The 26,388-nt window shown below is 52.6% G+C and overlaps 1 protein-coding gene across 1 annotated transcript; it reads left to right on the plus strand.

The window, feature by feature from the left end:
* On the plus strand, positions 1-26,168 carry OVOL2 (ovo like zinc finger 2). Its single transcript, XM_040981185.1, has 4 exons — positions 1-100; positions 762-997; positions 11,335-11,524; positions 25,852-26,168. The coding sequence occupies exons 1-4, from the start codon at positions 1-3 to the stop codon at positions 26,166-26,168; spliced, it is 843 nt and encodes a 280-aa protein (XP_040837119.1).
* Positions 26,169-26,388: the final 220 nt, after the last annotated feature.

Consider the following 26,388-nt stretch of genomic DNA (forward strand, 5'->3'; position numbering starts at 1 on the left):
ATGCCTAAAGTCTTCTTGGTGAAGAGGAGGAGCCCGGGGGTCTCGGTGCGCAGCTGGGATGAACTTCCGGATGAGGAACGAGCAGACACCTACATCCCAGGTGAGCGCGGCGCGGGGGGCTCCCGGCGTGGGTGGGGGAAGGGGTGGCCGGGGCTCGACTCCCCACCACCTCTCGGGTCTTTCCAAGGGTAGGGGCGCGTGGGTCCTTCCGGCGGGGCGGGGGAAAGGGGGGGACGCCCCGTGGTCCCTTCCCCCTAGGAGGAGCCTCTAATTGCCCGGCGGCGGGACCGTTGGCTGCAAGCGCGGGCCGAGGTGGCCCAGGAAGGGCTTGGAAAGACAGTCAGGGCTGCCCCCTCGAGCCTGTGTCCTCCAGGGGGGTGCTCCGAAGCCCGCCAGCCTCTCGGGGCTGGGAAGGGAGAGGGCTAAAGCCACCCGATCCCTCTCCCCAGTCCATGGGGGAACTTGTGGCGCGGGGGGTCCTGCGCTGTGCACCGCCCTCCTGGGCTCGCGGCCGCCGGGGCTCGGGCGGGTGTGTGCGTGGGGAATCGGCTCCCAGGGTACCCCGAGGCCGTTGGAGGAGGGGAGGCGGGGGCTTGCTCGACCACCCACCCCTGCGACGTCGCCCAACTTGGCGAGGTGCCCAGGTCCGGGGCGGGGCGGGGCGGCGGCGGCGGCGACACCGCCCGCAGGTCAAACTGCCGCGGGCGCCGAGGCCTGACGCCGCGTGTGTGTGTGTCGGGGCGCGGCCCCTCCCTCCGCAGTGGGCCTGGGCTGCCTGCTCGGAGACCCTCCCGAGGACTGCCGCAGCGACGGCGGCAGCAGCAGCAGCAGCAGCAGCAGCGGCAGCAGCGGCGGCGGCGGCGGGAGCAGCAGCGCCGGGGAGCCCGCAGGCGCCGAGAGCAGCTCGTTCCCGCACGCCCCGGAGCCCGGCGACGCCGAGGGCCTCGATGGACACCTGGCGGCGAAGCAGCACCCGGTTGCCAGGTCGAAAATCAAGGTAGGGTGTCGACTCTGCCCCCGCCGCCACCTGCACCACGCCCTGGCGTCGGGCTCCCGGGGCCGGCGCCCCTCCCTGCCGCGCCCGCCTTGTCCGCCCGCGCACCCAGGCACCCGCTTTCAGTGCGCGCCCGCCTCGCGGCTCCTGCACCTGCCCCTGGGCGGCGGCCAGGGCGCCTCGTGCGTCCTCCCGCCGCCTGGATTCTCCCGCACCCGCACCTCTAGGTCCACCCCCATTGGCTCCGCCAGACACCAAGTGTGGCTCTTGGGAACTGCCTGACTCGACCGAGCTTAGCGGTCGAGTACCGAGCTTAGCGGTGGAGTAGCCAGTCCTGGGCTCAGGCTTGGTGTAGCTCCGGGCGGTCAGGGTTCCCGGGGAGGATGAGAAAGGGTCTGGGTGCTCGGAAATCTCACTCCCCAGGACTCACGCAGTTCCTTTTGTCACCGGAGTCTGAGCGTTTCAGACTTTGTTGTATTCTGCAAATGGGAGCTGCGGCAGTTTTTTTGGGGGGTGGGGTGAGGTGGGCGCACAGTGAGCCAATCCCAGGGCCAGTTTTGGGGTGCCTGTCGGACCCAGGTCGGTGCTTAGAGCTTTAAATTTGTCATTTCATTCAAATCCTCTGGAACTTAATTGATGGCCAGACAGGAGGGTTGAGGGATTGAGGGGCAAGAGGTAGTGTTCATTGCAGATTCCTTTAGTGCCCTAAACCAGCGCCTTGTTTCCCCTTGTTGTGTTTTGGAGCACCCCTCAAATGTTCTAGACTTGTAGGCAAAATCTGGAACCCTTCCTGCCTCTGATAAAGGACAGACATGTCCTGCCCCTGGAGCTGGGTGTGGTGGTGTTTGCATAAATGGCCTGACCCCAGCTCCAAGCCTGCTGACCCACAGAGCTGCTGATACCCCAAACAGTGATTGCAAGGGTTCCCCAGGCCGCCCCGCCTGGCGGGGGGCGGGGGCGGGACCGGGAGTGGTGGTGACAGGATTTGGAGCCTGGGGGAGGGCTGGAGGGAGGAGCGGGTGGTCTGGCTGAGCCCGTTACTTTCCGGAACATTCTGGGGCCCCACCCTCCCCGCCGGGGTTGGGAATGGGTGGGCTGGGTATATTTGGTTATGAATTGAGGTTGGAGGCCAGAGCTGGAGTCCCGCGTGGAGACCTGGGCTGGCCCTCTGCTGCCTGAACGTCCACTTACCAATGACACTAAGAGTGCAGGCTGGCTCCAAGGCCAGTCTGGGTCTGGTGGGGTTAAGCGGGAGGGAGCTATGTGCCTAGGGCTGCTGGCTCTTGTACTAGTTCCCGGGAAATTCTGTGAGGTGTCCCACTTGCATATTTATCACCAGGCTGGAAGGACAATTGCCACGTTGTTTGGGGTGTGACTGTAGCCAGCTTGCCCCTCTGTCCCCTGCCCCCGCTTCCCAATTGCTCAGATTCCACTGTAGAAAAAGTAGTGCAATCCCATAACCAGCACTTTAGGTTCTCTCTCTCTCTCCCACTCTCCCTCCGTCGCCCCAGTCAAAATCCCAGGTTTAGCAGCCAGCCCATCTTATCCCCAAAGCAGTTACCTCCTGGCTGGGACTGGGACTAGGGAGGGGACGTGGTCGGCTTCGCTTTTGCACTGTTATCCAGGAGCCTTCATGCCAGTTTCCTAGGAATATCTATTTATTAGTAAAGATTTATTTAATTTTAAAGGCAGATTTAGAGAGAAGGAAAAATAGATCTTCCATCTGCTGGTTCACTCCCCAAATGATTGCAATGATCAGAGCTGAGCCAATCTAAAGCCAGAAGCCAGGAGCTTCTTCTGGGTCTCCCATGTGGGTGCAGGGTCCCAAGGCTTTGGGCCATTTCTTGACTGCTTTCCCAGGCTATCGCCAGGGAGCTGGATAGGGGATGGAGCAGCTGAGGCTGGAACCAACGCCCTTATGGGAAGTGGTTTTCAAATAAAAACTGAGTTCCACATGACATAGTACATTATGGCCCAGTATACTTAACTCACAGAGTTTCTGCAAATTCACTTTTTAAGTGGGAGAGGAGGAAGAACGTCACACCAGGATTAGCTGAGCCAGAGCGGAAAGATACGGGGTCAAGCTGAGAGGTGTGGGTTTCCCAGGCGCACAGGAAGGTCTGACTAGCTTTTGAGAACGGAAGCCTCAGTGGGTGCCTTTTTCTGGCTATGGCGTTGGATGTGTGATCCCCTCCCAGCGTCAGTTCCCTGTTCGGTAAAACGGAAATAGTAGAATTGGCCTCTCCGACATGTTACGTATTTTGGGTGAGACCATAGATGCGTAGAATGCCTTGCAAGAAGTCCGCCAACAGAGACACGCAGCAAGCTTTGTTGATGTCCTGTGTTTTCTAGGAACGTGGGGGGTTGACCAGTGGCGCTGGGAAGGAAGTGTGCGCCTAGGTTAGGAAGGGTGACTTTGCCAGTCGTGTAGATGGCTGCACAATCAGCTCTGCACTGCTGGGATGCTTTCAGCTGCTCACTAGGATTGGCTGGGGTCAGCACATGCCAGCTTCTGTGGGTCTGTGTGTGTACATACGAGCATGCACACACTGGACCCATTTGCAGGTCTCCAGCTGTGGTACAGGTACAGAGAAACACGAAATAGGAACAGTCCTCTGCCCAGCATCCCCGTTTGTGTCAGAATCTGCAGGTGCCCTGATAGAAAGTGGTGCCCTGTTTGCACATGACCCGTATATATACGTCCTCTGCCTAGACTTTAAATGACATTGCAATTACTTCTAACACCTGCTACAATGTGAATGCCAAATGGACCCTTGTTAGACGGAATTGCTCAGGGAACCATGACCAGAGAAGGCCACACGTTCAGGAGGATGCAAGTTTTCTAATTGTGAAACTCTTTGGGGTTGGGAGAGGTGGGAGCGGTAGTTGTACTGATCCCTCAAGGTCCTTCAGAGGTTTATTGGGGACAAAGTCCCTTTGAAGGTAGCCCCGCTGATGATCCGTCCTGACCCGGTGTGGCCTCTGGGCTGGTCTCAGGGGCAAGTCTCAACCAGCCGGTCAATTTGTCCTCTCACCCCATCCACCTCTACTTCCTTCCTTTGGCCTCTTTAGGAGTTAGTTCTTTAGGAGACTCCAAGTTTGGATCCTTTAGTGGTATTTTTATCCTTTCACTGGAGTCCTCCAGCGGTGATGACTGTGACAGTGTGGAGGTGTCTGTTGACTCCAGTGCTGCTCATTAGAACATGTGAAAGGCAGAATGGCAGGGATCGGTCACCTCTCGCCAGTCCCCGCCTACCACTTCACACCGTAGTGCCTCTCCCAGACACGTGCTTTTGAAGCAAATCTCAGATATTATTTTAACCATAAATAATTTTGGACGTGCCCCTAACAGATAAAGACCAAATTCATGATCTTCCCCATTCGAGTATTGGTGTCCTCATTGCTGAATATCTTAAATTCCTATCTCTCCAACACGCACACCCAAGCACACACCTGGCTTAATCAGATCCATATAACGTTCATACATGGACCTTGCCTGACATGCCTCTCGGTTTTGTTTTCTGTTTCTTTTATTTTAAAGGCAGAGTGAGGGAAAGAGAGATCTTCCTTCTGCTGGTTCATTCCCTAAATGGCCTCATTGGCGAGGGCAGGATCTTGGAAAAAAAGCGAGGAGCCAGGAACCCCATCAGGTCTCCCACGTGGACAGCAGGGACCCAGTGCTTGGCCGTTTGCTGCTTTCCCAAGCATGTGGACCCAGTGCAGGAGCAGAGCACTGGGAGCTAGCACTCAAGTCAGCATGGTGACGCAGCGTGCTGGTGTTGCAAACGCAGCGTGACTGCTGGGCTCGCTCCAGTCCAGTCTTGCTTCCCTCCATTTTTTTCCCCCACATCCTTACAAGTTAATTGTGGAAGAAGCGAGTAGCTCTTGCTTTGTGTTGTGTTGGTGGGAATTGTAATTACAAGCAGAATTGTTCAAATTCCAACAGTTTAATATTTGGAAGGGCATATGAATTCTGTCCCCAAGGCAGGATTGAATACCCTGCACTGATCATCTGTTGTAACTTACTGATCATCTCTTTGGATGTACTTTTGGAAAAGTAGAAGAGGCTCCTCAAAGCCAGGGAACACTTCCGTCTGGTCCTGTCTCCCTGCACTCTGTGCACTGGAGCCTGACACAGTCACCCAACAGCGAAGAACAATTCCTAAAGGGAAGGACACGGCATTGGAAGGAGAACACAGGAAGTAAGAGAGAGAGGGAGATGTGGGAAAATGCTTGGAATGGATCCTTGATAACGGCTAAGTTCCTTAAAAGGGGGAAGAGAAGGAATAGAGCCTTTGTTCATTGGATCAGTTTTAAGTTTGAGTAGAGATGAAAAATTTTTTAAAAGATTTATTTAATTTTTATTGGAAAGTCCAGATATACAGAGAGGAGGAGGAAAGACAGAGAAGATCCTCCGTCCGATGATTAACTCCCCAAGTGGCTGCAACAGCTATAGCTGTGCTGACCAGAAGCCAGGAGTCAGGAGCCTCTTCCGGGTCTCCAACATGGGTGCAGGATCCCAAGAAGCTGGGTGATTCTTGACTGCTTTCCCAGGCCACAAGCAGGGAGCTGGATGGGAAGCGGGTCTGCCAGGATGTGAACCAGCACCCATATGGGATCCCAGTGCGTGCAGGAGGACTTTAGCCACTAGGCTATTGTGCTGGGCCCTATGAAATAGGTTTTAATCGTTGGAAGGAGCTGTGAATTGCAGTCCACAGAATCCACTATAGCAGGTTGAAGCAGAGAATGATTAATTTTAATGGTACTTAATGAACCAAAGAAAGACCAAGCCGGCTCTGAGCATAACTTGCCCATCCAGGGAACTATTGCTGCATAGAGAAACTGTAGTCTCCATGGCTGCCTGTCGCTCCCCAATACACCTAGCTCCTGTTAGGGCATGTAATTGGTGGAGCCCGGTCATGGCCTAGCCCCTGGCTGCAAAGGCTTCTGGGAAATGTAGTTCCTAGCTCTCCTGCCCCTGAAAGGGAATGGATAACTGAGAGTGTCCCTCCATTGGCTCCACTTCAGGTTTCTTCCCAGCCTGTGTGGCTCCACTTGCATTCAGCCGTAGCATAAGCACAACTGGCCCCAAGGTTTGTTCATTGAATGTACTTGGCTGGTGGCAGCATCGACAGAAAGCAAAGGGTTGGTCTTTGTTTCTTCAGAAACTTGCACAGGTAGGCCAGCACAGCCAGCTGTGAAGTTGATCCAAGAGGCCGCCTCGGTTCCCGCCTCCCTGCATCGCGCACAAGTTCTCAGTGGCCCTGACACAATGGCCGGCTTGTTTGTGCTGCAGAGACCTGGTTTTTTTTTTGTTTTGTTTTTGTTTTTTTCAAAATTGAAGGACTGAGATCCTGCAGAAAACTGATGGTGAGCAGAGAAGGGATCCTGGAGTCAGGGCTGGGAGAATCACTTTCTCATTGCCCTGCAAGCATCTATGGGCCGGTGTCCTCTCTGGCCGGCCTGCGAGCCTCCTTGGGAAGCTCTTTTTTGCACCATCTTCAGGTGGGATGGAGACCATGCAGCTTTTTGAGGAGGCAGCGACAGTGCAGATCCTGCCTCAGGTGGGTCTGGAGCAGCGATCTCCCGTTCTTTAGCTGAAATCCAGCACTGCTTTCCAGCTGAAGTTGCCTGAATGTTGACCCCGAATGCGATAGCAAGCCTGTGATAGTGTTTTCTCACCTGCTCAGATCTGCCTCCCCAGCCGAGGGAGACGGGAGAGAGTGTGGGTTTGCAGAGCCTCTTTGGAATGTGGGGTTCAGGGATGAGGGTCTGGGGAGGCTGCTGGCCCACCCTGAAAGTTATAGTTCCCATTCTGTTCTGCCGGAGAGGACAGAAAGAAGTGAGAGGGAAGGGGTTGTGACCTACGGCTCTTGGTTGAGGACCACAGATTTCAGGAGCTTGCTGGTTCAGGGCTCTCAGAGCACTTTTCTCCTTGAATTCCTTCCCTTATGTCCAGGAGGCCATGCTATCCTTGTCCGCTTGGGAGGAAATCAAGGTTGAGGGAGGTTTGGTGGCTTACCTGCATCCCACAGGCTCTAAGTTGGTAGAGCAGGAATTGAATTTGGAAAAACAGACCTGTTCTTAGCCTTTTGGGCTGCTGAAGAAATCATAGGTATTTTTTAAAGATTTAGTTTTGGGTCTGGTGTGGTGGCCTATCGGCTTAAGTCCTCATCTTGAAGGCTCCAGAATCCCATATACGTGCCGGTTTGTATCCCAGCAGTTCCACTTCCCATCCAGCTCCCTGCTTGTGGCCTGGGAAAGCAGTTGAGGATAGCGCAAAGCCTTGGGACCCTGCACCTGTGTGGGAGACCCGGAAGAGGTTCCAGGCTGTTGGGGTCAGGCACATCGCAGGTCACATCCAAGTGTCTTGGTGGGGCCCGGCTGCCTTGACTTCTGTCCCAGCCTCCTGCTACTGCACGCCCTGGGGGACAGCAGGTGGTGCCTCAAGCCCTCAGATCCCTGTCACCCACACAGGAGATCAAGGGAAAGTTCCAGTCTCTTGGTTCTGGCCCAGCCTTTGCTACTGTGGGCGTCTGAGGAGTAAAGCAGCAGGTGGAAGGCCTGACTCTTTTACTGTGGCTTTCTACCTTTCAGTAAAAGTGAAAATCAAAGAAGAAAGAAGGAAGGAAAGATGCAACAGTGAGGAGCCTAGAAAAAAAAGGGGAATGAAAAATGGATTTCAAAGATGAGCTTATTTTAGGGCAAATATTTTTGAAAATCCGTGCATGAAAGAGGTTTCAGAAAGTTCATGAACTGCAGTTTTTTGCATCAAAATAAATGTCTAGCTTTGAATTCAGTGTTTCAGCAAATCCTGGGGGTATCCCTGGAGGATGGTCTCCTGGCTTGTACATGAAGTGCAGGGTTAATTGTGTGAGCTTAGGTGCACAGTGAACAGAGGTGAGATGTGGGGAGGGAGAACTGTCCCCTGGCCTGGGGGATGGTCTGCCAAGAACAATCTGTGTCTGGGTCATGGGGCCGTCCTGGGCAGACTGGGACAAGACTCTCTGGGTTCCAGTTCCCCCAGTCAGCATCACAAAGAACCAGATGTTAACAGCTGAATCACATCAGACTGCAGCTTCTACTTCCAGGGCATGATAGGCTGCTAGTGGGGAGGGTGCAGCTTTTTGTTTGTTTGTTTTAAGGTTTATTATTTTTATTGGAAAGTCAGATATACAGAGAGGAAGATCTTCAGTTCGATGATTCACTACCCAAGTGGCTGCAATGGTCAGAGCTGTGCCAGTCTGAAGCCAGGAGCCTCTTTCGGGTCTTCCATGTGATTACAGGGTCCCAAGGCTTTGGAACGTCCTCGACTGCTTTCCCAGACCATAAGCAGGGAGCTGGATGGGAAGTGGAGCTGCTGGGATTAGAACCGGCGCTCATAAGGGATCCCAACATGTGCAAGGCGAGGACTCTAGCTGCTAGGCTACCGTGTTAGGCCCAGGGTGCTGTTTCTTTTTAAGATTTATTTATTTTTATTGGAAAGTCAGACTTACAAAGAAGAGAGACAAAGGAGAAGATCTTCCATCTGCTGGTTCACTCCCAAAATTACTGCAATGACCAGAGCTGAGCAGATTTGAAGTAAGGAGCCAGGATCTTATTCTGGGTTTCCTACATGGATACAGCAGCCCAAGAACCTGGACCATCTTCCACTGTGCTCCTAGCCCATAAGCAGAGAACTGGATTGCAAGTAGAGCAGCTGGGATAAGAACCAGTGCCCGTATGGGTTGTTGTCACCACAGGGTAGAAGATTAGCATGCTGTGCCATTGCACTGGTCCCAGAGTAACGTATAGATAACTTTCAATCTTGCTATTGCATACTGCATTTGGGGGTTAGTATTGTGCCATAATGGGTTAAACTGCCACTTGAAGTGCCATTGTCCAGTATAGCCCCAGTTTGAATCTTCGATACTCCACTTTGATCCAGCTCCCTACTGATGAGCCTAGGAAAGCAGCAGAAGGTGGCCCATGTCTGCAATGACTAGAGTTGAGCTGATCCGAAGCCAGGAGCCAGGAGCTTCCTCTGGGTCTCTCACATGGGTGCAGGGTCCCAAGGCTTTGGGCTGTCCTTGGCTGCTTTCCCAGGCCACAAGCAGGGAGCTGGATGGGAAGTGGGGTAACCAGGATTAGAACCAGCACTCATATGGGATCCCAACGCCTGCAAGGCAAGAACTTTAGCTACTAGTATATACAGCCTGTGGCTTGGGGGAAGGTGCAAGCACCACCAGCAATAAATCAAATCTTAAGGAGAAATAACTTCCCATCATCTTTGCCACCTGTGTAGGAGGGTGCACCTCTGGGTGAGCTCCCTCAGGGACTTGTTCTGTGATGACTCAGTTTTCCCTGCTGTGAAATGGGAAGTGGACAAGTTGCCAATGCTGAGGAGGGTTGTTTTGAAGAATTTTTTATTTCTGTTCCAAGAAAACCAGAGGACCAGCCCTTGCCCCATGGAAATGCGGCTCCCTTCGTTTCTGCTCCTCTTCATACCCATCCCTGCCCTGATTTAAGACACTGGCTCTGTCTGCCAGTCTGGCATCTCATTCTCACTCCCTCCCTTGATTTCTTTGAGGTTTGACCCCTTTCATTCTGGGCTGTAGAAGTTTTCTATATTACAGGTAGGGTGTTTGACCAATAGAATTTTACCTGAAAGCTGAAATAAGAATTCGAGTTTGATCTGTGGTTGGCAAGACTTTGAAAGGCAGTTCTAGATTATCAGAGTTTTTTTTTTTAATTTATTTATTTATGTAAAATGCAGAGTTACAAAGTGAGAAGGAGACAGAGATTGTCCATTCACCAGTTCATTCCTAAAATGGACACAACAGCCAGGACTGGACCAGGCTGAAGCCTGGAGTCTGGAACTCCGTCTCGGTCTCCCACATCAGAGTGCAGGTCAAGATGCAGACCATGACCTGTGCTGGTGACAGGAAGGGCCTGGGCACAGCTGAGCCTTCCCTGGGCTGAGGGCGAGGCAGTGACAGATCTAGGGAGTGGCGAGCTTGGCCCTAGATGGCCGCTCGGCTTTGCCGCTGCCCTTTGCCCTCTGACAATCCCAGATCCATGGGTGTCCATAGCACACCCCACGGGCATTCTGCTTCTCCAGCTCTCACGGTTAGGCCGGGCACACTGAAGCATGCACCGTTCCCCGATTCCCACCAACCCAGCTGCTGTATGGCCAAGGGCTGGGTGCCACTCAGAGAGGCCCACCTGCACCTGCGGATGAGCCATTTGGGTGACTGGTAACTGTCTCCAGCTCAAAGCTCAAGAATCCGGACCCCACAGGCCTTTGCTAGCTGGGACTCATCAAGCTCCAGGCAGGTGAGAGTGAGCTGGAGGAAGAACGCCCTGTTCTAGGCTCTTGGGTCTCTTTGCATTGACCACCTGTTCCCCATTGGCTCGTCTGTGCTTCTTGAGTGTGCACTGGCCCCAGGCAAGGCCTGGGGCAGCGATGTGGGAATGTGAGTGAGCAAACCAGGTGAGCGCTGAAAAAAAAAAAAAATGTGAGCACTATGAACCCGCTGGTACGAACTGGAATGACACAGTCTTATGTATCTGCAGATTTTACAAATGAGGATTCTACCAACTACCAATCAGAAGTGCTGGGAGGGGTGGAAAAATGCTGGGGGTACATTTGCATCTGAACAGGATACCAGTTTTTCCCTGTCATCACTGTACAGTGTTTTGACTATTTGAACTGCCTTTACAGGGCATGAGTTAATGTAACTGATTGGAGGATTTGTGCCGGCCACCTGTAGGTTGCACTCTTCTTTATTTGAGCTCCTACATGAGCATCTGTACAGTCTGGCATCCTCGGAGGGGGTCCTGGAACTGACAGAGCATGGCTTGTTCCACTGGCACACGTGGTTATAGGTCAGATGCAGGGGGAGGAGGAGTCCCCATGCCTTGATGGATGGAGCCGTGTACTTGCACTTGGAAGTGGGAATGGGTGCAGCTTCCCTTGGGGACCGCCCATGGAAAGCGGTGTGGCTCATCGGGACCCAGACCCCTTGCTTCTCCATGCTCCTCCACCCTCACCATTTGCTTCTGCCTCCTCATGGGCTCAGGTGGTAGCCAGGGCTCTAGTCAGTGGGAAGTGTTCCTCCAGCCAGCCTGGTAGCCTTATGGTTGTACCTGTGGTCAGGTGGCGTCCGGGCTGGAAGTCAGGACCTTGTTCTGATGAAGGAGGGAGGAGGGCGAACGCGGCAGCACCTGCTGGTGATGCTCACACCTTTCCCCAAGCCACAGGCTGTGTGGAATTTCCAGGGAACAGAGGCGTTTCCCCACCCCCAAACATGTCCACTGCCTGCACCCCCTCAGAGCTTCTCTGTGTTTCCCCTTCCCAGTTCACCACGGGCACGTGCGAGGACGCGGTACTCCACAGCTGTGACCTCTGCGGCAAGAGTTTCCGCCTGCAGCGCATGCTCACCCGTCACCTCAAGTGCCACAACCAGGTGAAGCGGCACCTGTGCTCCTTCTGCGGCAAGGGCTTCAACGACACCTTCGACCTGAAGAGGCACGTGCGCACACACACAGGTGAGGCAGGTGTAGGTCGTTCGCTCTGGATCTGTTCTGGTCCCTTGCGCCTTCTCTTCCTGTCCCACCTTTGCATGGAGCAAAGGCGAGGTTTTCTGGAAAGATCCCAGGGGAGGTGCATCTTGCACGGCTCACCCTGGGCAGCACTCCGCCATCCCCCAGCCTTCTATTGGCCTTTGTAAGAGAATTGGGGATCATGGGATCAGTTTGAGCAAGGTGCAAGGCGGACCGCCTGCTGGGATATCCTGAGGACTATTGCTTGCGATGTGGATGCTGGGCGTGTCTCCTGGCTGCTAGGATGTGTTCGGTGGTCCTGCCACCACTGGTTGATACCCCTCCTGGACAGTGAGCCCGCTAAGTTGCCTCGTGTTCTGTGAGCTCACCTGTGAGCCTCCCACTTCAGCCTGCAAGCTAGCGCCTTCCTTGGCTTTAGGAAGTGGGGTCTGGGTCCTGGGCAGTCCTGGGGGTTCCCACTGGCACTGGCCACAACCTCATCAGATATGTCTTAGTTGCATTCAGCATCTGGACTGCCCTGTCGGGGGTGCTGGTGCATACCTCTGAAGAGTGGTCCCCTAGGGGAGTGTTCATGGGGGACCACTCCCTCCACCAAACTTCCCCAGTTCTGAGGGGAACAATCCAGGATCCCCCATCTTACTCATTCATGGGAAATCCCTCTGGAACCCATCCTTTAATTCCCTGCCTCCCATCATCTCAGCCCATCTTTAACCCTTTCAGTGCCACCCATCCACCTGCGTCGTAGCCTTATTAGAATTCACCCTGTGGAGTTCTCCTTCATCCTGTAAACCCTCCCAGGATTGGGGGTGCCCCTGGTAGTGGGGTACTGCTCCCTCCCAGTGGGGTTCCTTGACCTTAAGGTCCTTCTCAGCGCCCCAGCATTCCCTTTTCTTTGCTAGTGCTGCTGGTATTTCCTTACTCTTAGAATACCTGATGTGAGCTGTCACCCTGACCTGGGAAGATGGTCCCTTACCTTGGAGGGCTGGCAGGTGCACTGAAGGGGGCCTTTCTTTTCCTTTAAGTGCAGCATGCATCTAGAAAAGTACATGCTGTTGTGGGAGCTGCCAACGGTGAAGTTAGGGATTGTTGCAAAGCAAACCCAGGCAGTTTGCACCTACCCCAAGAATTAAAGCCTTCGCAGCCCCCGAAAGTTGCCATTTCCCTCTTGGTGGGGACCTGCAGTCGTGACCTCACAGAGCATACATTACCTTTGCCTGCTTTTGGACTTGCTATAAATGAAATCCAATCGTTTGGACACTTTGGATCTGACCACAGCTTATTGTTGTCTTTAAGTTTTGTTTGTTTTGTTTGTTTGCAAGACACAGTGATAGATGCAGGTGGAGAGAAATCTTCCATCTGCTGGTTCGTTCTCAAATGTCTGTAACAGCTAGGAGCCAGGAACTCTGTTGAGTCCTCTCCCATGGGTGGCAGGAACCCTCGTTCTTGGGCTGCCAGTAGCCTCCCAGGGTGCTAGGTCAGAAGCAGAGGCAGGCTGCTAGGTCGGGCAGTCTGAGAGCAGCTCCCAGGGCACCACACCGCAGAGCCTCCCACCAAGGCTGCTTTTCACTTTTTATTTATTTTTTATTAGAAAGGCAGATTACAGAGAGAAGGAGAGACAGAAAGATCTTCCATTCATTGGTTCACTCCCCAGATGATCCCATTGGCTGCTTTCCCAGGTCACAGACCAGTAGCTAGATGAGAAGTAGTGCAGCTGGGACAAGAACTGGTGCTCATATGGGATCCTGGCACTTGCAAGGGGAGGATTAGCCAATTGAGCAATCACGCTGGGTTCTAAAGGCTGCTCTCTAATCCCCTGCACCAGTGAACAAGTTGAAATTGGGCCCTGGCAGGCCAGGTTGACGATGAGCTTGGCATAGGGAGTTAAGTTTGGGGACTGGCTGGCATGTCCCCAGGGGGGTTGGCAGGTCCTGTAAGTGCTGAAGGGCTCTGAAGAATCTCAAAGTTGCATCTCAGATAGGTGCCTGTGAGATTTTGTCCAAAGCAGCTTTCTGCCTTAATGTTTTCATCTCTGAAATGGGCCTGCTTTTTTTTTTTTTTTTCCCCCTTTAACTCTCATGATGGCTGGGAGCTTCCAGATGGAAGTCCTGAAGTGCATTACTGTCACTGGTAGTGAATGTCACGATCCCTGGCCGAGGTCTCCTGGGGCCCTCATCTGAGCCAGGGAACGGAGGTGCCAGCACCTCTAACGCTTGTCCCATAGGCTTCACGCAGGAGCTGATTGCCGGGAAGGCTGGTGCTGAAGAGGGTCCTGGCAGTGGGCAGTGTGGAGCAGGCCTAGTAGGACAGTAGCCTCCGGCCACGTCCAGTTCCTCAGCCTCTGTATGGGGGATGCGGTGTGAGGGTAAAATGTATTTCTTTAAAAAGAATGCAAAGATCTCAGTTTTTAATATGGATTTCAGAGGGAAATGGTCGTGTTTTAGAAACATTGAGTTCAACAGAGTATTTCATTAGAATTCATTTTACTTGCTTCTCTGGTTTAATGAAGCTACTAGAGAATTTGACTTACCTTTCTTTCTCCTTTTTTTTTTTCTTAAAAAAAATCATGATTATTTCTTTTTAATTTGAAACAGAGGCAGGCAGAGATCTTCCATCTGCTGGTTCACTCCCCAAATGCACGGAACAGGCAGTCAGGTCAAGAGCATGGGTGGTGAGCACCCAAATACTTGAACCAACACCTGCTTCCTCCCGGATCACACTTGCGCAGGAATTCTGAGATGCAGGAGTCCCCAACAGCATCTTACCTGATTTTGAAATGTATTTCAGTTCATCAGGAGACCAACTTGTGGACATGTCTTGGGCATGTTTTCCCTGCCCTGACTTCTTTTTGGATGGAAATGTGTGCCCTTAAGGAATAAAGAGCCAAAAGGAGCTGGCCAAGGTTTCCTGACAGATTAGCAGGTGTTGATTAGCAGGTCCTGGGAGCTGGAGGATCCTTAGCAGGTGTTGATTAGCAGGTCCTAGGAGCACTTCCTAAGCTTTATCAACAAAAGGATCAGGGAGAAGCATAGGGGCACAGCAAGCTAATCCTCCACCTGTGGTGCTGGCATCCCATGTGGGCACAGGTTCTCTAGCCCTGGCTGCTCCATTTCCAACCCCACTCCTTGCCAGTATGCCTGGGAAAGCAGAGGAGGATGGCTTTGGACCTTTGCATCCGCATGGGAGACCCAGAGCACGCTCCTCCTGCCTCTTGACTTCAGACCAGTCCAGCTCCATACGTTGTGGCCATTTGGGAAGTGAACCAGTGCATAAGATCTCTCTCTGTCTCTTTAACAAGAATTAAGTAAACGAGTCAAGTAAAAGAAAGAAACTTTTTTTCTTAAAGGGAGGTAGTCGGCACAACAGGTGGAAAAATGAGGGACTCTCGGACTTTTAGTTCATGGTAACCAACATAGAGACCCTACTCGAGTTTGATGGGAACTTGGTCTTGGCTTTGAGGATCGGTGTGTGTCCCGGAAGTTTGCCGTTGAGTCTTCCAGATCCCTGTGGTGGTGAGGCCAGAAACAGGCAGACGCTCATGACATGTGCTACAGACGGTGAGCGTGGGCTGTGGCTGCCTCAGTGCAGTGAGCACAGGCCCTCCTGTAAGTGCCTACCTGGCCTGGCCAGACACAGGGACATGGAGGGCACGCACCCTGTCCACTGCATGTCAGCGTCTCTAAGCAGAAGGAAGCATCTTGAAGAACAGCCAAGGAAACCAGAGCCTTGGAAATGTATCCCTAAATATCCAAGTGTTGTTGTTGATGATGAGGGAGACACCTTACTATCCAGACAAATTAGAGCAATGTGTGTGGGTATGTGTGAAGATGGCCCGATGATGTCGGTTTGATTACAAGAGAGGAATGAACCACTGCACGAAAGACTCCCCGGGTTTTGGTGAAAACACGTGAGCAAGCGGCTGTTTTCAAGTGGATTGAACCTGTGAGGATCATGGGTGGACCTTAAGGGGCTGAGGGAGGGCTTCAGGAAGTGGCCTTAGCGCTGCCTTGTCCCTGGAGAGTGTAACAGGCACCCACAGTCACCTGCGACTTTCTGGGCACATTGAAAGGGGCAGCATACTTGACAGCAAAGGCACCTATGCTGACCCCAAGAGGGGAAACTGGGTGGGAATGTGGCAGCATCCACCCCACGCATCCTGGAGACCATTGCCCCATCTCAGAGAGAGGGGATGGGACGCTATGGGTGGACCCGTGGCGGGTGCCCACTTCCGGAGCCTCTTTCTGCTCATGCAAAGCTGCAAAACGCTGCAAGCCCATTATAGCCTGTGCTTCGAAGCTTATTTCAGGGTGTGTCGTGTTGAACCACCTGGGGTGCTTCCTAAGAATGGCTCAGGGTAACCCAACTGGGTTGCTGCTGCTGTTGCTCTTGCTGCTGTCGGAAAACAACGTATTCTTGCCTGGGCGGGACTCCGCCTGCGCGAGCATCCACGCACCCCCAGGCTGTCCCCCGGGAGCTGTCCACTGACCTGCAGCAAGCAGCCCCAGGCGCTGGGAGCAGCAGGGAGCCGCAGGCGCACACCTTCCGCCGGCTCCCTGCCGTTCTGCTGGTTCTGCAAAGCCCCACATTTCCTCCAAAGCCATCTTCCATTCATATGCTGGCTCTAAAGACCTAGGACGCTGGGCAAAGCTAGGGTGCCGGGGTAAGGGGTAGGGGCGGGTCGTGTGAGCCTCTAGGAAGACAGGGGCAGGGGGAGGGGTTTGCAGTCAGTGTGTTGGGGATGGGACGGAGGTAAGGGAGGGACAGCCCCGGGATCTCACAATGCTGCCTGGAAGGTGGGAATCTGTACCGAGGGTCAGCTTGGTGTGTGGTGGGGGGAGGGGGTATTTTCTGAAGCAGCAGTGCCGGCCCCTCCCCCTTGCCTTATCGGCCATCGCCGCGGGCCGCTGTGAGAGGGATGAGAAGGCAAACGAATCCCATCTTGATGGAAAGAAGCAGGAACAATGGTGTGTTTGTGTTTGAGCGTCAGGGGAAGGATGACTGGGTGGAGAGGAATGCTGGTCGGGAGAAGTCTGGAGTGGTAGCCGCTGCACCCGTGGGCTCCCTTGGGGAATTGCCCTGCCTGCTTATCCAGCTGACCTCTCCACTGCTTTGTTTCCTATTTTGCTATATTTTTTAAAATGAAAGGCACAGTGACAGAGAATCTTCCACCTGCCAATTTATTCCCCAGATGACCACAACAGCCAAAGTCAGGAGCCTGGGCTTATTCCTGCTCTCTCCCACGTGGGGGGCAGGAGGATGAAGGGCTCCAGAAGCCTTCTGCTGTTTTCTGAGGCACGTTAACAGGGAGTTGGATTGAAAGAGGAGCAATCGGGATTTGAACCTGCAGCCTGCAACCTTATGCTTTACTCTCTCTGTCTCTCTTTTTTAAAAGATGTATTTATTTGTTATTGCAAAGTCAGATATACAGAGAGGAGGAGAGACAGAGAGGAAGATGTTCTGTCTGCGGGTTCACTCCCCAAGTCACTGCAATGGCTGAAACTTAAGCTGATCCAAAGCCAGGAACCTCCTCCAGGTCTCCCATGCAGGTGCAGGGTCCCAAGGCATTGGGCCGTTCTGTACTGCTTTCCCAGGCCACAAGCAGGGAGCTGGATGTGAAGTGGAGCAGCCGGGATTAGAACCGGCGCCCATATCAGATTCTGGCATGTGCAAGGCGAGGACTTTATCTGCTGGGCTGCTGTGCCAGGCCCTTCTTTATTCTTTAATAGGTGTCAGAGTCATGCTTTATGCAAGATCATGACACCGTTTGCAACAAGGAGGCACCACCCTTTTCCTGTTCCTGATTAATGACACTAGTTTCAGTTGTTATTGTTTTTTTCTTAAAGATTTATTTTATTTTTATTGGAAAGGCGGATATACAGAGAGGAGAGACAGAGAGGAAGATCCTCCATCCGATGATTCACTCCCCAAGTGAGCGCAACGGCCGATGCTATGCCGATCCGAAGCCAGGAGCCTCTTCCGGGTCTCCAACGCGGGTGCAGGGTCCCAAAGCTTTGGACCATCCTCGACTGCCTTCCCGGGCCACAGGCAGGGAGCTGGATGGGAAGCAGGGTCGCCGGGATTAGAACCGGCGCCCATATGGGATCCCGGGCGTGCAAGGCGAGCACCTTAACCACTGTGCCACCGCGCCGGGCTCTGTTAGTTGTTTTTAAAAGACGGAATTACAGAGACGGTTTTCCATCTGCTGGTTCCCTCCTCAAATGGCCGTAACATCTGGAGCTGGACCAGTCTAAAACTAGGAGCCAGGAGCTTCTACCTGGTCTCCCACCTGGGTGCAGGGCCTCCACGGAGTTGAGCATGCTTGTGTTTTCCCAGGTGCACTAGCAGGGAGGTAGAGCCATGTGGGTGGCTTGTGCCCATGTGGGTTGTTGCTGCAGCAGGTGACAGCTATAGAATTTATTTATTTTTTTTATTTCAAGCAGCATCGCCTTGAATATTCTCTATTTCCAGGGGCCCTGATGACCCCCACATAAAAGTATATGCATTATGTGTGTGAGTCTGTGTATTGCTGGAACAGAACGTGGGGACATTTTTTTCTTAATGGGCTCTGCTAAAGTCTTCCAAGCAGGTTGCTCCAGCTGTCTACCCCTTAGAGGAGACCCTGTAAAACTGCTCTCTGAAGTTCATGTTGAGACAAAGCTCCATGAAGGAACTGCTGGGCAGAAAGTGCTGGTAGTGAAGAATTTCCTTGGAGTTGTGTGATAGGCAGTTGATTGGGGATTAGGATAACTGAACAAGCAAAATTCGGGGGTGGGGCAGGGAAGGTAAGCCTGTGATGCCTGGTCTAAAGGGCATCACAGTTTATTATTATTGTTAGTAGTAGTATTTTATGTTATTTTTACTTGAAAGACAGAATTAGAGAAAGATTTTTAACTGGGTGGTCCAGAGCCAGGAGCTCCTTCTGGATCTTCACGTGAGTGCAGAGGCCCAAGGACTGAGGCCCTGATCGACTGCTTTCCCAGACACCTTAGCATGGAGTTGGATAGGAAGTGGGCCACTTGAGAATCAAACCCGGGCTCATATGGGTTGCTGGTACCACAGGCAGAGGATTAACCTACTATGCCATGGCGCTGGCCCCAAGTGATCATATTTTAAAGCATGACCTATGAACAACAGTTGAAAGACAAGTATGTTGTGGCTGCTGCTATAATATTGCAATCTCCTATTAGAGCAAGATTGCATCTTGGCTGCTCTGCTTCTGCCCAGCTCGCTGCTGCTGTGTCTGCAGGGGCGGCAGAAGACAGCCTGAGTGCTCGGGTCTCCGGCATCCGCATGGGAAAGATGGGGTTCCTGGCTCCCAGCTTTGGGTTTCATAGGTGTTTGTGGATTGAAATAAGGAATGGGGACTCTCTCCCTGCCTCTCCCTTTCTGTCTGTTGCTGTCTTCAAGAAGGAAGTAAATAAATAAATGCATTTTTCAGAGCAGTACAGCATGTCCATGCACCCACAAGGTGTTCTTCCTATGGGACATTTTGTTATGTTGAGCTATGTCCCATTGCTGGGACCCTTGCAGGGGAAACCTTCATTAATCCTTAGTGTAGCCCTAACCAGGGAGGTCTGGGTATTATGCCCATTTTGCAGATGGGGCTACTGAGGAAGAGCTGCGCCATCTGACTGCAGACTCAGTTACTGAGCAGTAGGGTGTATTGCCAGGCTTATGGGTGGCCCTGGACTCTGGCCTCGCGTGTGTGTCAGTAGATTAATGATGGCCAGCATGCAGCTGGATGTTTTTAGTCCCCAGCTCGCCCTCCCCACACGGGCAAGATCGGCCCTTGCTCTGAACACAGCCTAGGAGTACTTGGCGTTGGCTTCCCTTGGTTCTGAGTGTCCGAGGGGGCCGGGTGACGGGCGTGTGTCCATCCAGGCCTTGTGGGTGGGGAGTCAGCTGCCCAGGAAAGAGGGGTGAGTGGGGAGGGGTAACAGGTGTGCAAAGTGGGAGCAGGTGAGCAGAAATCAGAAATGCCGGATCTAGACCTTTCTAAGGCTATCCGCAGATCACCCAGCCCCCATCCCTTGGGGAAAACCACGCATCAGTCATGCACATGCCGTAGGGCTCCAAGTTGCCTAGCCTTGCCTATCCCACCCTTGTTGGACGTCTGCCCCTGGCGCAGGGTGAGCTGAGTGCAGACAGGAAGGAGATAGGACCTTGTGCACACTGGGTGTAGCTTGGTGACACAGCCGGCCTCTCCCCTGGGTGGCAGATCGTTGGCCATTTCCAGGCATGGGAACCTCACGGAATCAGGTTGGAAACACCCGTATGTTGGGTCCAGGTTAGAGGCTGGTGTTGGTGGCCTGATTTCCCTGCCTTTTTGCACCTGCCTGTTTTGGAGCTGCAGCAGCTATACAGCGCCTGGGGCGGAGCAGCTGATCTCTGGCTGCCTTCGTTTGGACCAGCCCTCCGCTTCAAGGCAGGTTTGCTGCCTGGTCAGCTGGGATGATGGCAACCCTTATCCAGCTCTCATTATCTGCCCTCCAAGACTCGCTAAAACACCCGGTTAGACTCATGCAGCCCTGGATACTGGAATGGGCGAGTTTCCTGGGCTTGTGGGAAGGAGCCCCCAGAACCCTTCACTGTGTAGCAAACTAGATCCTGAATTTTAACATCTTCTTCCAGAGGCCAGGGACTCATTCATTTAAAATCAGTTTGCTGTGTGTGCCATGCCCAGAGGAATTTTTTTCCCTTAGATTTTTATTTGTCCAAAAGGCAAGGTTACAGAGAGGTCATGGGGTGGGAGAGAGAAAGAACCATGTGCTGGCTCATTTCCCTAACTAGCCCAACAGCTGGAGCTGGGGGTCAATTCAAAGCCAGGAGCTTCTCCCCAAGCTCCCATGTGGGTGCAGGGGCCCAAGCACTTGGGGAATCTTCTGCAGCTTTCCCAGCTGCATTAGTAATGGAGCAGTCAGGATTTGGATCCGTGCCCACATGCTGCCATGTGCTGGTGTTGCAGGCAGAGGCTCACTGTGCTATGCCACAGTGCCAACTCCAATTCAGGAATTTTCTTAGACTCTGGCATTTGTCCTAGAATTAGTGGAATGTCACAAAGACCTGCTTTCTGCTTGGTTTTTATCATCAGTGCACTTGAGCAGGAAAATTCACAAAGCCCGGAATAGCCGAGTGGCTCATCTTAGGGACTTTACCCTTGGAGAGGGGAGCTGTGGGGTGTGGCTTCCTTTCGATAGCTCAAGGACTGTCCTTGAGACTGGCTTATACAGCTGTGGCCTGTGGCTCTCTGAGGCCAGTCCTGACAGAACGCTGCATGTCAGCATCACTTGAGAACTTAGAACTGCCAGTTCCTGTCTCCACCCCAGACGTAGACAACCCAAGAACCTGTATTTTGCAAGCCACCAGGCGACTGGAAGTCCCACCGGGCTCTGAGCACTTCTGCTCTCGCCTCTGCGTTCACAGGAGGCCCGAGAGTGTGCATTCCAGCATGCTCGCAGGTGACGCGGAGACTGTTGGTCACACACCAGGCATGAGTGGACCAGCTGTACGTAACAGTGCAATGTGACATGAAGATGTGTGCCGAAAACTGTGGCCTCTGCTGTTCTTGTAAACATTGTGTATTTATTTATTTGTTTAAAAAGAAAGATGTAGAGACAAAGATCTCCTGTCTGCTGTTTACTTCTCAGGTACCCACATAGCCAGGGCTCGGCCAAGTTGCAACTAGAAGCCTAGAACTCTTAAGTCCCTTTTTGGGTTAGGGCGTGCAGGGAGAGGTACTGAGGCAGCACTCCCTATCTCCCAAGGTGCACATGAGCCAGGTGCTGGCTGGTATGGAGTACGAGCTGGGACTCGAAGCCAGGAACTCTGATAGGAGATGCGGGATTCTCAGGCAGTAACTGCCGCACTAAATGCCCTTTCCCATAGTTGTTCAAGTAGGGGGGTTGGATATGGCTGTACAGAGCACACCACGGTGTGGTCAAAAGGAAGGAAACCGGCACCAGCTCTGTGTTTCAACAGGCTGATCCTCTGCCTGCAAGCGCCAGCATCTTGCACAGGCACTGGTTCGTGTCCCAGCTGCTCCACTTCCCATCCAGCTCCCAGCTTGTGGCCTGGGAAAGCAGTAGAGGACGGCCCAGAGCCTTGGGACCCTGCACCCATGTGGGAGACCTGGAGGAGTTTCTTAACTCCTGGCTTTGGGTCTGCTTAGCTTGGGCCATTGTGGCCATTTGGGAAGTGAACCAGCAGATGGAGGATCTTTCTGCCTTTCCAATAAAAACGAATAAATAATAAATCTTTTAAAAAGATAAAAAGGAAGGAAGATGAGCAATAAGCAGCATTAAAGAAGAATCTCCAGAAGCACTATTCAGGAGAAAAGGAGATTTTTACAAAGACTCTTTTGGTAGATTTGATTGCATTAAAACTAGGGGTGGAAAACTTCTTGCTGGGGCATTAGAAAGATACTTAGGCATTTTAAAATGTGACTTTGATGCACCTGCTTTTCCTTTTTTTTTTTTTTCTTTTTTTAAAGAATTATTTATTTGCATTAGAAAATCAGATTCACAGAGAGAAGAGACAAAGATCTTTCATCTTTTGGTTCACTCCCCAGATGACTGCAACAGCCGGAGATGAGCTGATCCGAAGCTAGGAGCCAGGGGCTTCTTCTGGGTCTTCCATGAGGGTGCAATGTCCCAAGGCTTTGGGCCACCTTTACTGCTTTCCCAGGCTACAAGCAGGGAGCTAGAAGGAAAATGAAGCAGCTGGGACACAAACCAATGCCCATATGGGACACTGGCAGTTGAACCACCGTGCCAGTCCCAATGCACCTGCCTGCTTTTCAACTTCCCAGTATGTTTTTAATTACTTGAATATTTAGGGGAAAAATAACCATTAAAATACGCATAAAGGGTAGCTGTTGTGGCACTTTGGCTTAAACCAGTCCTTGCTTAGAATGCCGGCATCCCTATCAAAGTGTCCAGGTTCGAGTCATCCTCCTCTAGATCCAGCTTCCTGCTGTTGTGCACCTGCCACCCACGTGGGAGACCCGGATGGAGCTCCCGGCTCCTGGCTTCACCCCAGCCCCAACCTTGGCTGTTGTGGCCATTTGGAGAGTAGACCACAAGAACACCTGCAGAGGATACGTATTTTCCTTTTACCGCGTGTCCCAGTGTGGCTTGACAGGGCACAGTCAGGGCCTGTGGTCGTGTCGAGTTTTGAGGATGTTTAGCTTTGATTCTTAACCATATGGCCTTCAGATGCTTTTTGTGCTGACTGGTAAGGTTTTTGTTCCCCAAGTGCATCACCGTCACCACTCAGCTCAGCCTGGCCCGAGTGTAGGCTCAAGAGGAAAGGTGGGGGTTTGTAATCCCACTGCCCAGGGAACCATAGCTTGAGCATCTCTCATCCGAGATGCAAAATCGGGAATGTTCTAGAATGTGAAACTTTGTTTTTTTTGGAGTGCCTATGTCCTAGCACCCAAGGCCATTCATGCAGCAGGTGGCAAGTAGTCAAAAGGCAGGTGTGCTGGCAGTGTTGTAGGAAATCCTCCTTGGGGCTGTGTGTCCAAGGGGCATGTGTGTGTGTGCGCATGCATAGATGAGTTTAGTCCAGTCCTGTGTCCTCTCTAATTTGTCGTAGCGTGAACAGGCAGATATTCCACAGCCCAGGGAAATCAAAAGGAAAGCTGAAATGCACCTGGGCTAGGGGACACTCAAGGTTGGGAGTTCCGTGGCGGGCGCTAGCCTCACCTCCGTGTCTGGGTTTGCTCTGCTAAGCTTAAGCTTCGTGTGTGTGTGTCTCCGGAAAGAGGTGTGCAGGGTCCGTGTCAGTGCACGTTGCTTCAGAATGAGAAGGCTTCCCATGTGCTCCTGTGGCAGCTTTTGAAACATTCACCTGCTTAGGCCACACCCACAGCAATTGAAATAGGCTTTTAAGTGTGTTTGTGCGTGTAGAGAATTTGTAGAAATGAAGAAATCCCAAGGACCTGTTGCCAAGTTAAGGCTGTGAGAAAGGAGGAAGTGCTTGGGGTAAAAGAGGGATCCTTTGCATTTAGATTTTTCTAGTTTTATTTTTTTTTCAGCCTTCATCCTGGGATATATGGCTTCCAGATCCAAAGGGTGATTGACTTTTCAAAAATAGATACATACAAACGGGCCCAGCATGGTGGCCTAGTGGCTAACGTCCTCGCCTTGAACACGCCAGGATCCCATATGGGTACCAGTTCTAGTCCCGGCAGCCCCGCTTCCCATCCAGCTCCCTGCTTGTGGCCTGGGAAAGCAGAAGAGGACGGCTCAAAGCCTTGGGACCCTGCACCTGTGTGGGAGACCTGGAAGAGAATCTGGGCTCCTGGCCATTGCAGTCACTTGGGGAGTGAATTTTCGGACAGAAGATATTTCTGTGTCTCCTCTCTCTATAATATCTGACTTTGCAATAAAGATAAATAAATCTTTATATATATACATTTATATATATATACATACACACACACAGAAATGAAGGTGCAGTTTCCTGGCTCCAGCCAAATGCTTGAAGTCCTGTTGCTTATGCAGAATGGGCAAGGGCTGCAGGGACTCCTGGGTGGCCCTGTTCCCTTGAGATTCTGGGGTGACCTGGGGGCCATGCACCTCTAGCATGATCTTCTTCTTCTCCCAAGGCCTCACATCCAGAGACAGGTGCTATGATGCCTCACTGGGTTTATTTCCCTGTACTGTTTAGAGGGCCATGATCTGCCTACAGCACGTGCTGCAGCCCCGTGGCCGATGTGCTCGGCCAGGCTCTCTTGACATTGGCCATGCGAGATTTAGACTCAGCGTCTTTGCTTCTGTCGCAGTTCTACTCCATCCCTTCCTGTGACGGTCAGGCTGTTAGAGCTGTGGTGCTGAAGATGAGCCGTGGCCGGAAGATGGCCCTGAGCTGGCCATTGTCCAAGGTCTCTGTCCTGCCACTAGCACACCTTGGCCTTGGCACAAGTCTTTCATCAGGGACTCTTCCATAACATTTGACCACCCAGGGGCTTTTGTTGCGAAGTGTGCATTCCAGATTCCCCTGGATGAGTCTTAGGAGAAAGGAGTCTAATAGTCAGCTTTTCATCATACTGCTACTGCTACTAAACAGATACCCGACACAGCTATGAATGAGGGAGAGGGTTATTTTAGCTCACAAGTTTAGAGAGTTTCAGTCCAAGATCAGACAGGCCATTGGTGTCCCATGAGGACAGTAGATGGGAGAGGAGGACATGTGGACTGACTCAGGCTTATATAACCACCTCTTCCTCCCGAACTGCCTTCTGAGTGATGGTCCCAGTGACCTAAGGCCCTTTCCCCCTTATGGCCACTGCCTAGACTCCCAATCAAACCTCCCCCTCAATCCATAACCACTAGAATAAATCTACTAACCAGTAACATCGCACTTAGGACCTAAGCCTTTAACACGTGGGTTTTGGTGGCAGACGTGGGGGAGTGTCTGTTATCCAAACTGTTGAGTGAATCAGGTGCTGAAGCTCTGGAAAATACCTAAAAGCCTGTGTGGGGTTGCTTAACCATGGTATCTCTCTCACACACACATGCTGTGAGTAACTAGCGAAGCGAACAGGAATGACTGTGTTTGGATAAGACTGAGCTCCCTGGCATACACTGTGCGTGTGAACGCCCACGGGAGAAGGTAAGCCCCACAGATGCTGGCAGGAGACCAAGTTAGGACATGATTCCCATGGCCTTAGCAGGTGGGATCCCTCTCCTGCCCCCATGGCCTCAGCCCCTGTCGTTTCTGGGCACACGTGTCCAGTTCTACAGCTGCCTGACCTGGCACACCTGTCTGAGTGTTAGCTTGTGGGAGCCCACTTTGCCTGAGCGAGGTAGGCAAGGGGCAGCCCCCAAGAGCAGCCTTCAGCCAGTAACAGGTAGACAGGGCAGCTTGGAGGCATGTCCTCCCCCATCTCCCACCTGGCTGCTGTTACTCTGCCTGTCACTTGTAACTCATTTGTCTTACTTCTTCAGTGTGCCAACAGTACTTCCTGTCTCTTGATGGTGGTCTTCTGGGAAAGCCCATTCTAGACAAACTAAAGATCCAAAATGACACTGAATTCTGAATTACACTGAGGACTATCAGAAATGTGACAAAGCTAGCAGAATGACAGGAATGTCAGTCTTCCTCCAGGGCAGGTGGAGTCGGCCGTGCTGGTGTCCATGAGAACGAGGCTGACTCCTACGGATGCTGAGATGCCCCTTTGCTTAGGCCATGCCCGCCTCCCTCTTTGCCACAGATCCTACTCAGTCTGATACGTCCCAGCAGCTTTGCTGGCAGGAGCCCCCAAGTTGGTGGCAGCCAACGAGTGACATCTCTGTCCCTTGTTCCTGCAGGGATCCGCCCCTACAAGTGTGAGGTCTGCCACAAGGCCTTCACGCAGCGCTGCTCCCTGGAGTCGCACCTGAAGAAGATCCACGGCGTGCAACAGCAGTACGCCTACAAGCAGCGCCGCGACAAGCTCTACGTGTGCGAGGACTGTGGCTACACGGGGCCTACCCAGGAGGACCTGTACCTGCACGTGAACAGTGCCCACCCAGGCAGCGCGTTCCTCAAAAAGACCTCCAAAAAACTGGCAGCCATTTTACAGAGCAAGCTGGCACCCACACACCAGGAGAGCACCAGCTTGAGTGAGGAGGAAGAGAAGAAGTGAGGGGGAGGGGTCGCAGAGCCACCTGCAACACAGACTGGATCTTGCAGAGGCCCTCGTCCCCCACCCCAGCTGCTTTCCCCGAAGGGTGTTGAGCTCAACAGTCGTGTGCCCACCTGTCCTTCGGACACGGGGGCAATAGGATCCGTCCAGAGTGTGAGTTCAAGTCCTGTTGAACACAGTCGTGTGTGGCCGAGTGTGATGTCCACACCCCTTGCTGGCC

This window comes from Ochotona curzoniae, unplaced genomic scaffold, assembly GCF_017591425.1.
Source record: "Ochotona curzoniae isolate NIBS_2020 unplaced genomic scaffold, NIBS_Ocur_1.0 contig_3520, whole genome shotgun sequence".
Classification (NCBI taxonomy): Eukaryota; Metazoa; Chordata; class Mammalia; order Lagomorpha; family Ochotonidae; genus Ochotona; species Ochotona curzoniae.